At 63.4% G+C, this 9958-nt stretch overlaps 1 protein-coding gene across 1 annotated transcript; it reads right to left on the bottom strand.

Annotated features, from left to right (window-relative positions):
• Window positions 1-9198, bottom strand: LOC126037226 (latent-transforming growth factor beta-binding protein 4-like). The gene is given in 25 exon segments (XM_049797497.1): window positions 1-93; window positions 142-258; window positions 1221-1414; window positions 1417-1498; window positions 1500-1603; window positions 1862-1987; window positions 2097-2174; window positions 2177-2360; window positions 2362-2504; window positions 3150-3281; window positions 3515-3646; window positions 3732-3854; window positions 4135-4260; window positions 4346-4471; window positions 4551-4670; window positions 5039-5164; window positions 5243-5368; window positions 5689-5820; window positions 6610-6795; window positions 6880-7002; window positions 7175-7339; window positions 7744-7866; window positions 7945-8007; window positions 8099-8201; window positions 8815-9198. Coding segments are annotated over 25 exon segments (3249 nt in total). The 5' UTR covers window positions 9037-9198.
• Between the last annotated feature and the right edge of the window lie 760 nt (window positions 9199-9958).

The raw sequence follows: 9958 nt of genomic DNA, 5'->3' as shown, positions 1-9958 counted from the left end.
CTACGCCATGGTGGGCGTCCCCATCACCATGTTGATGTTGTGGCAACCATCCAATGGTTGATGGTGCCCTTGGTCCACCGTCCCCGGTTGTACCTACAGGCATGATGGGGCTACAGCCGGCATGGGGCTGCCCGTACCCACTTCATCTTCTTGGTGGGGGTCACTTCGGGGGTCTTGGTGCTTCTCCCCACCACTGGGTTCTACGTCCTTGAAGGTACTTGGACCTACTTGGTCGCCGTCTACTTCTGTGTCATCTCTCTTTGCACCATTGGGTTGGGGGATCTCATGCCAGCTGAGCAACCGGGTCAACCGTTGAGGCAACTCTACCAAGTAGCCGTAGCCAGTGAGTAGAATTGGGGGGGGGGGGGGGTCGGATCCCCCCACGCATCCCCCCCGCCCCAAAATTGGAGGTCTTGGAAGGGTTGAGGTTGGGTTCTTGATGTCTTAGTCCACCACCGCCAGTGTATCTGCTGCTGGGGTTGACGGGTGTCCTGCTGTTGGCACAGACCTTCCATCAGTTGGCCGAACTCCACGGCATCACCAGCGTTGCTGGCGGCATCTCGGCACCAGATGAAGCCACCGAGTTGTTGGAGGGGACAAGGGATGGGGAGAAACCAGCTGGGGGGGCCAAGGTGGGGGGGGGAAATACATCAACGGGTAGCATCGGTGGCATTCCTAGGTGGGGATGGGGGACACCAGGGCGGGGGGGCAATAAAAGGGTGCTCAAAGCAGGTTGGTTTCACCATGTTCACCCCATGGTTTGGGGGGGACACAACAGGAAGGGTGGTGAGGACCCAGGTGTCCAGGGTGGTTTCCAATGGCAACCACCCATTTTTGGGGTGTCAAGAGGAGGAGGGGGGTCCCCAATCCCAGGAGGACTTCCAAATCCCATGGCGGGGGGGGGTCCCAGTGTCAACAGGGGGGGTCCAAGTGCTAAGGGGGTGTCCCAGTCCCATGGGGGGTCCCCCCAGTCCCATGGGGGGGTCCCAGTCCCATGGGGGGGGGTCCTAGTCCTGGGGGGGGGCACCAGCACCATATGGGACTCAGCCCCACAGGGTCCCAGCACCCCTGGGGGGGCGGGGGTCCTGCCTGGACCCAAATATCCCCCCCAACCCCCACCAAAATGGGGGGGGGGGATGAAAATCACCCCCTAGGCACCCTCATTTTATAGAAAACCTTTATTCTGTAAAAGTGTGTGTGTGTGTGTGTGTGTGTGTGTCCCCAAACTGACCCACTCCCCTCCCCCCCCCGGGATGCTTTACCACAGCACCCCGACACAGGGGTGGGGGGGAGACAACACAGAGCCAGGTGCCAGTGGGGGCACCCATGGGTGCTCCCCCATGGTCCGAGTGGGGGGCAGGATAGACCCCCCCCATCAAATCCCGGATCCTATATATATATAAAATATATATGCACACAATAAATATAGGGCCCCCGGTATGGAGGGGGGGGTCCTCAGGTGTGAGGGTGTGCAGGCAGGCAGCGGGGGGGGGGGGGGGGGCCAGTGCCAGGACGTGGCCGGGGGGACACAGGCAGCGGTAGGAGCCAGGGGTGTTCAGGCAGTGGCCAGGCAGGCAGAGAGCTGCCTGTGAGCACTCGATGTCTGGGGGGGGGGGAATGGGAGGGTTATTGGGGGGGGTACACAAAGAAGGGGTGGTTGCTGCTCGGGAGGAGCATGGGTGCTGGGGAGGGGGTTTGGGTGGTGCGGGGGGGGGGGTGTCTGGGTGCTGCAGGGGGGGTCTGGGTGCAGGGGAGGTGGTCTGGGGTGCCAGGGGGTATTAGGGGGGTGCCAGGATGGGGGGCTGGGTTCCAGAGGAGTCAGGGTGCCGGGGGGGGGGTGTCGGGGGGGGGGGGGTCTCACCGACACAGTCCAGCCGGGCAGGGTCCAGCCGGTACCCTGGGTCACAGTTGCAGGTGAAGCCATTGGGTACCCGAACGCAGTGCCTATGTTGGCACCCACTCAGCACCCCACACTCTTCCTCCCCTGCTGCAATGGTAGGGTGTGTGTGTGTGTGGATATCAGGATTGGGGGGGGGGGGGGTGTGTCACCACCACCTTCCCCCCCCATCACCCTTCCTGTACCCCAAAAAACTCACCATCTTCCTCCTCTTCATCCTCACCTGCCTCCTCAATGAACCCCCTGGTCCCATGAGGTTGGTAGGACCAGGGGGGCCAGGGTGGGGGTCGGGGGGCTTGTAGCAGGGTCCCCGGGGTCGATGGGTGAAAGGATGTCGGGGGTCCTCGAAATCATCACCCTCATAACGGGGGGGGGCATAAAGAGGGTCCCCCCGGGGGTCATAACCCCCCGCTGCCCCCCCGAAGCTGTAGAGGTCGTAGTCGGAATGGAGAGGTGGGGGGGGGGACGCGGGGCCCCCCAAAAATGGCAGGGCTGTGTGGGAGCCCGTAAGGGGGGGTGAAATCGGGGGCATATTCGGGGGGGGGGGGCGGGGGGGGCCGTAGCTGGGGGGGGCGCAGGACGTTGCAGAGGAACTCGAAGTCGTCTGCTGGGGGGGGGGGGAGAAGGAGAAGGTGGGTTTGGGAGACCCCCACCCCATGCGGCCTGGAGGGTGGGGCACGAGGGTCCCCATCATTGGGTATGTAAGGGGCCCCCCCCATCACTGCGGGGGCTGCAAGGGATGCAAAGGGGTCCTAATTGGGAGGGCTACAAGGTGTCACCCCATAACTGGGGGGGGGGGGCTACAAGGGACCCCCTATCATTGGGGGGGGCATAGGGATGCAGGTGGTCCCCCATCGCTTGGGTTAAGTGGGGGGAGCAGGGGGTCCCCACATTGCTGGAGAGGGTCAGCAGGGGCCCCATTATGGGGGTGCAGGGGGTCCCCCCATTGTCTGAGGTCAGCAGGGATGCGGTGGGTCCCCATCACAGGGATGCCCAGGGATTGGGAGGGGAGCATGTGCCCCCATATTGCAAGGAGGGTGATGCCAACCCAGCACCCATCATGGGGTGGGGAAGATTTGGGGGTACTGAAGGAGGGGAGGGGGGCATCACCTGAGTGTCAGGTGGGGCAGAGGGCGCAGTCCATGCCCCATGCTTGCCCGTACAGGCATGTATTGGGTCTGGCTGAGATGGAGTTAGTACTCCCTATAGCAGCCCTACTCACCCCCCCAGTGCTGCCCACCCTGGCACTCACCGATGCAGTCCCTGCCATCACCAGCCTGGTAGCCGGGCTGGCAGTCGGTGATGCAGCGGTAGGAACCGGGCATGTTGTCGCAGCGTTGGGCACCACAGAGGCTGGCACCGTCCTCCTGGCATTCGTCCACATCTGTGGGGACAGTGGGGACACCCCAGGGCCAGCCGGGGGGCATGGCAGGCTGGGGACACTGGGGATGCCTTGGCTCCAGGCCAGGAGCAGCCCCATGTCCACCCTGGTCCCCAAGTCCATCCCTGTCCCTGTGTCCATCCCAGTCCCAGTACCCATCCCAGTCCCCATGCCCACCCTGGTCCCCGTGCCCATCTCACTGCCCATGTCCATCCCAGTACCACCCCAGCACTCACCGACACAGTCCCTGCTGTCACCAGCCCGGTAGCCAGGCTGGCAATCAGTGACGCAGCGGTAGGAACCGGGGATGTTGTCGCAGCGTTGGGCACCACAGAGGCTGTCACCATAGTCCTGGCACTCGTCCACGTCTGCAGGGACAAGCCACCCTCAATGCCAGTCCCATGGCCCTGCGCAGTCCCCATCCCCTCCCTGGGGATGGCTGCAGCCCCTCACCCTGGCACAGGGCCTTGTCAGCATCGGTGCGGAAACCCGCCGGGCAGTGACATTCAAAGGAGCCGTTGGTGTTGGCACAGTGGCCGCCCTCGCAGACGCCCCCATGCTGGCACTCATCCACGTCTGCTGGGAGGCACGGGGTGAAGGAGGGGCACGAGGGGGACCAGGGTGGGCATGGGGGCTGGGATGGGGACCAGGATAGGTATGGGGACATGGGGACCAGGAGGAGTATGGGGACATGGGGACTGGGATGGGCACAGGGACTGGGATGGGTATGGGGACATGAAGACTGGGATGGATACAGGAGATCAGGATGGGCATGGGGACTGGAATGGGCATGGGGACCATGACTGGCACGGTGAGCAGGTTGGGCAGAGGCGGGTGGGGTGCAGGTGTCACCCACTGGTGCAAGCAGTGCCCTGTGGGGTGCTGGTGTAGCCCTGGGCACAGAGGCAGGTGTAGGAGCCCTCAGTGTTGAGGCACTCGCCGTGGGGGAAGCAGAAGTCGCCCTCCAGGCACTCATTGACATCTGTGGGCACACCATGCCGTCAGGGCAGGTGATGGGGGGGGGGGGGGAAACGACACATGGTGATGCTGCGAGGGTCCCCACTCACCCACGCATGGAGCACCGCTGGTGCCCGCCCAGTAACCGCACTGGCACTCGCAGCGGAAGGAGCCCTCTGTGTTGGTGCAGGGGCCATGGGGACTGCAGGGGGAACCCACCACGCACTCATCCACATCTGGGGGGGGCAAAAGGGTTACAGGGGGGTCCCCAGTAGGATTTGGGGGTGCTCCTTGGGGGGAATGGGGTGAGGGTACCTGCACAGTGGCCATGGTGGAGCTGGAAGCCCTCGCGGCAGGGTTGGCACTGGAAGGAGCCCAGGGTGTTGATGCACTCTTGGCCAGGGCAAGCAAGGTGGTTCTCACACTCGTCAATGTCTGTGTGGGATGGAGAGGTTGGGGTACTGGCATGGTGAGCCTGTGGTGTGGTGACACTGTGGCATGGGGAGGCTGTGGCACGTTGATCTCATGGCATAGGGAGACCATGGCATGGGGAGATCATGGCATGGTGATCCCATGGCATGGTGACCCCAAGACATGGTGAGTTCATTGCACCTGGGCACCATGGCATGGTGACCCCATGACACGGTGATCCCATAGCATGGTAACCCTATGGCAAGGTGACCCCATGGCATGGTGACCCCCAGGCATGGTGACACCCTCCCCCCCCACTGCGATGACCCCATCCATGGTGACACCCCATCATGGCACAGATTCATCCTCTGTCCCCCCATCCCCCCGCTCACCCTGGCAGGGTTCATCCGGCACCGTCCCCCGGTAGCCAGCAGGGCAGGCGCAACGGTAACCACTGGGCAGGTTCTCGCAACACCCATGGGTGCAGGGTGGGGGGCTTTGGGCACACTCATCCACATCTGTGAGGACACGGGCTGGGCTCAGGCCACCCAAGGACCCAGGTGTCCCAGTGGGTGGCACCCAGGGTCCCCACTGACCTTGGCAGTCAGTGCTGGGGGTGCTGGGGCGGTAGCCAGGGGAGCAGAGGCAGCGGTAACTCCCCACTGAATTCTCGCAGCGACCATTGGGGCAGGGCCAGGGGCTGCGCCGACACTCGTCCACGTCTGGGGAGAGCACGAGGTGGGTGGGTGGGTGCAAGGATGGGTGGGTGCCTGGAAGGATGGGTGGGTGCATGGAGAGGTGGATAGGAGAGATGGGTGCTCAGAGGGATGGGTGGGCGCATGGAGTGATGGATGGGTGCCCAGAGAGCTAGACAGGAGAGGTGGGTACATGGAGAGGTGAGTGGGTGCCCAGGAGAGATGGATGGGTGCTCAGAGAGGTGGGTGGCTGCACGGACAGACAGATGGACAGGGCCCCCAGTCCCTCGTGTCCCCATCAGCCTGGAGCTCCCTCCCCTCTGCTCTCCCCCTGCCACTGCCCTCACCAATGCAGTGGGTGCCCTGGGTGTTGAGCCAGAAGCCAGGGGGGCAGAGGCAGGTGTAGCCACCCTGACGGGGGATGCAGCGCCCAAGGCCGCAGATCTGGGGGTTCCTCTCGCAGACGCTGACGACAGCTGCTGCAAAAGGCAGGGGGCAACAACGCCGGGGGGGGGGGGGGCCTGGGCACATGCATGTGCAACCGTGCACACTCGTGCAAGCACCATCGAGTGTGTATGTGCAACAGTGCATGCTTGCAACTGTGCACATGTGCAAGGCTGCGTGCATGCATGCACACATGTGCAACCCCACACACCTGCAGCCCTGCGTGCAACTGTGTACGTGTGCAGCTCTGCATGCACACAACCGTGCATGCGTGCAAACACACATGCATGTGCAACTGTGCACGTGCAACTGTGCATTCGTGCAGCTGTGCAAGGGTGAAACCACACGCGCATGTGCAACAGTGCATATGTGCAACCATGCACACTCTGCTTGTATGCAACAGTGCATGTGTGCAAGCACACACATGTGCAGCAGTGCATGTGCAACCATATGGGGGTGCACCCGTGCACGCACTTGCTTGTGCGTGCATGCAACTCTGCACATGTGAAACCATGCACATACATGCAACGGAGCATGTGTGCAACCCTGCACACCTGTGCAACCATGAGCAACTGGGCATTCATGCAACAGCGCATGCATGCAACCGTGTGCGTGTGCAAAGTGTGCATGCACGCAACTGTCTGCACACACATGGAAGCATCACGTGCAACTGTGCGCTTCCATGTGTGCGTGCATGCAACCGTGCGTGCATGCAACTGTGCACACCTGTGCAACTGTGCACATGTGTGCAGCCCCACGCAAACCTGTGTGCATGCAAATCTGCAACTGTCCCCCCCCACCCCAGACCCCCCCCAAACCTCTACCTGGGCCCGGCCCCTCCTGGGTAGGCGGGGTGGGGAAGGGTCCCACCAACTCCTGGGTGGATTGTGGTACCACAATGACCTCGGCGGCGGGGGGGGGCCTCTTGGGGACCAGCGGTGGCCTCGTGGGGATGGGTGGCATCCAGGTGACGGGCAGGGGACCTGGGTGCCATTCCTCCTGCCAGCGGGCTACAGGGTGAGGGTGGGGGTGAGGGGGACCCCAGCAGGCGTGGGGTGCTGGTTAAGGGGTGGGGGGGACAAATGGGTGCTCACGAGTGGCAGGGGGGGCGGTGGTGACGCGGGCCAGATCCTGCCCCAGGTAACGGGTGTTGTAGCAAAGGTCGGAAGCGGAGTAACGGTAACTGGGACCGGCCCGGCAGATCTCCTTGAACCCCTCTGTGATGGGGGGCAGGGCGTGAAAATTTGGGGGGGTTCACCCCCCAAATCTGCACCCCACCCCCCACGGAGCAGCACCCAAAACATCCTCGGAGCATCCCTAGGGATGAAGGGTGCTGGGAGGGGACCCAGGTATCCGGTGGGGGGGTGGGGTGTTGGGGGGGGGTCTCACCAGAGCCAAAGGGGGGGCAGCGGTGGCAGGTGGCCCCCCAGGCTTTGCCCACCCGGCTGCAGCAGCAGATCTGGTGGGTGATGTTGCGGAGGGTGGGGAGGGCGCAGCGTCCTTCCCGCAGGACACGGTAACAGGGTCCCTGTGCTTCTGAGATCACCTGGTGGGCTGGGGGGGGAACAGGGGGGGGACGACACGGGGGGGGGGGGGGGGTGAGCGCCTGGGAGAGCCAGCCACCCCATCCCTATCCCAATCCCATTGCCAATGCCATCCCCACCCCAGCCCATCCCCATCTTCATCCTATTCCTAATCCCATCCCCACCCCAATCCCATCCCCATTTGCAATCCACCCCATTCCCAATCCCATCCACATTCCCAGTTGCATCCCACCCATTCCCATCACATCCCTGTTCCCAATTCCACCCCAATCCATCCCCATTCCCAATCCCACCCCATCCCCAATTCCCAGTTCCATCCCACCCATTCCTAATCCCATCCCCACCCCATTCCCAATCCCATTCCCATCCCAATCCCACCCCAATCCCATTCCCAATCCCAACCCTGCCACTCACAGATACAGCTGGACCGTGAAGAATCCAGCAGGAATCCCGGCTGGCACAGGCAGGCGAAGCTGCCCCGCATGTTGGTGCAGAGCCCATTCTGGCAGAACCCCCCGTCCTGGCACTCATCCGCATCTGGGGGGGGATGTCAGAAATGGCGGGGGTGTCAGACCCCCCCTCCACTCCCCCCTTACTCCCCCCCCCCCAACTCACCCACACAGGATCCATTGATGCACTGGAAGCCTTGGGGACACGGAGCATCCTGCTGGAGCAGGTCTGGGGGGGGTGCAGAGATGAGACCCCCCCCCCTCTTTTTCCCACCCCTCCCCACCATGTCCCCTGTGTGTGTCCCTCCCAATGTCCTTACGGGGGTGGCTGTTGCAGGGTTGGCACTTGTGGACCCCCCAGGCCATGCCAGCCCCCCAGCAGCAGATATCCTGGGTGCGGAGACCAGGGAGGGGGGAGCTGCACTGCAGCGGGGGGGAAGAAGGGTTGGGGGGTGGGGGGCCTCCTGGTGACTGCATCCCTGCACGGCACCCATGGTCCCACCTGCTGCATCCCCCCCCGCCCCAAGCACCCAGTACCCCCCCCCAGCACCCCATTCCAGCACCCACATCCCCTTTGCAGCACCCACGTCCTCTCCTGCCACATCTCAGCACCCATGTCCCATCTCCAGTACCCATGTCCCCTTCCCAGCACCCATGCCCCCCCATCCCAGCACCCACGTCCCCTCCTGCCACATCCCAGCACCCATGACCCTTCCCAGCACCCTCATTCCCCACCCATGCCCCCCATCCCAGCACCCACATCCCCCATCCAGCAACCCCATTCCAGCACCCACGTCCCCCTTCCAGCAGCCACATCCCAGCACCCATGTCCCCCCATCCCAGCACTCATGCCCCCCCCCAGCACCCATGTCCCAGCACCCATGTCCCCCACCCAGCACCCACATCCACATCGCAGCACCCACATCGCCATCCCAGCACCCGTATCTCCTCCTGCCCCATCCCAGCACCCACCTGTATCCCTGTTGTGTCCCCCCAGCACCCATGTGTGTCCCCCCGCCCAGGGTGGGGGTCTCACCTCTCCCCCGCGCAGCTGCTGAAAGCAGTACCCATACCCAGCACCCTCCTCACTGGGGAGCACCTGGGGGCTGCTCTGCGCCAGGACATGGTAGAGGGGTGCCAGGTGAGGGGCTCTGGGTGCTGTGGGGGCTGGGGGTGTCTCATCCCCCCCCTGCACCCGTTCTACTTGATAGATGGTGACCGAGGCTTCGGGTGGGTGTTGCACATGGATGCTCACCATGGATTGGGCACCTGGGGGGGGGTGTTTATGGATGCTGGGGGGGACACACAGCACCCATTTACCCCCCTCTCCCCCCCATTAGCAGTGACGTTGGGGAGATCCTCACCATCCTCTTCCTCCCAATAGTTGGCCAAGGGTAGGGTGTAGATGGATTGGGTGAGAGCTAGGTGCCCCCCCGGATTTTGGGGGACCGCCCTGTACCCCCAGGTGCTGTTAGCTGGGAGGTGACAGAACTTGCCGGTAATTTCGGGGGGGCACACGCAGCTATCAGGGCGAGCACAGACCCCCCCGTTCTGGCACAGCAGCGAGCAGACAACTGCAAGGCAAGGTGGGGAGGGTTGGGGGACACACACACAACACTCCAATATCAGGACATCATCCCCCCCCAAATAAATCTGGGTGATGATGCTGGTGCAGTGGTGGGTGGTCTAAAAAAAGGGTGTGGGGCAGCACCCGGATGCCTGGGTCCCCATTCCATTAAAATGGGGAGGGGGGTGATGATAATTGGGGAGGGGGGTGTCTGTCCCCCAGATCCATCCAGGAGAACCCAAATATCCAAGGAAAGGGGACCCATGGGTCCGGGTTCCAATTTTTTTTTTCTTGGGGCCCCAATGTTTATTTTTCCAAATTCCTGACGTTTTCCAACCGGGATCCGCCAGGGCCAATGAGCTCATGGTGCTGCGTGGGTGGGATGGGGCCCCACCTTCCCCCCCCTCAGCACCCAGCACCCTTCCCCCCCCCCCCCAAGTGGGAGGGAGCGGGTTCTCAGGAAGGAATGGGAGAGGGTTTTGGGGGACACCTCCCCCAAGACCCCCAGGTTGGGCTCAGCCTGGGTGCACTGGGGGGGGGGCTGTGGGACACCCCCCCCATGGGGAGTTGGGGGGGGGGCAGGTGCACCCTGAGCACCCACCCTCTTTGTCCT

Source organism: Accipiter gentilis, unplaced genomic scaffold (assembly GCF_929443795.1).
Source record: "Accipiter gentilis unplaced genomic scaffold, bAccGen1.1, whole genome shotgun sequence".
NCBI classification, from domain to species: Eukaryota; Metazoa; Chordata; class Aves; order Accipitriformes; family Accipitridae; genus Astur; species Astur gentilis.
Note: the sequence above shows the minus strand (reverse complement) of the source record. Positions and strands in the feature narration are given on the sequence as shown.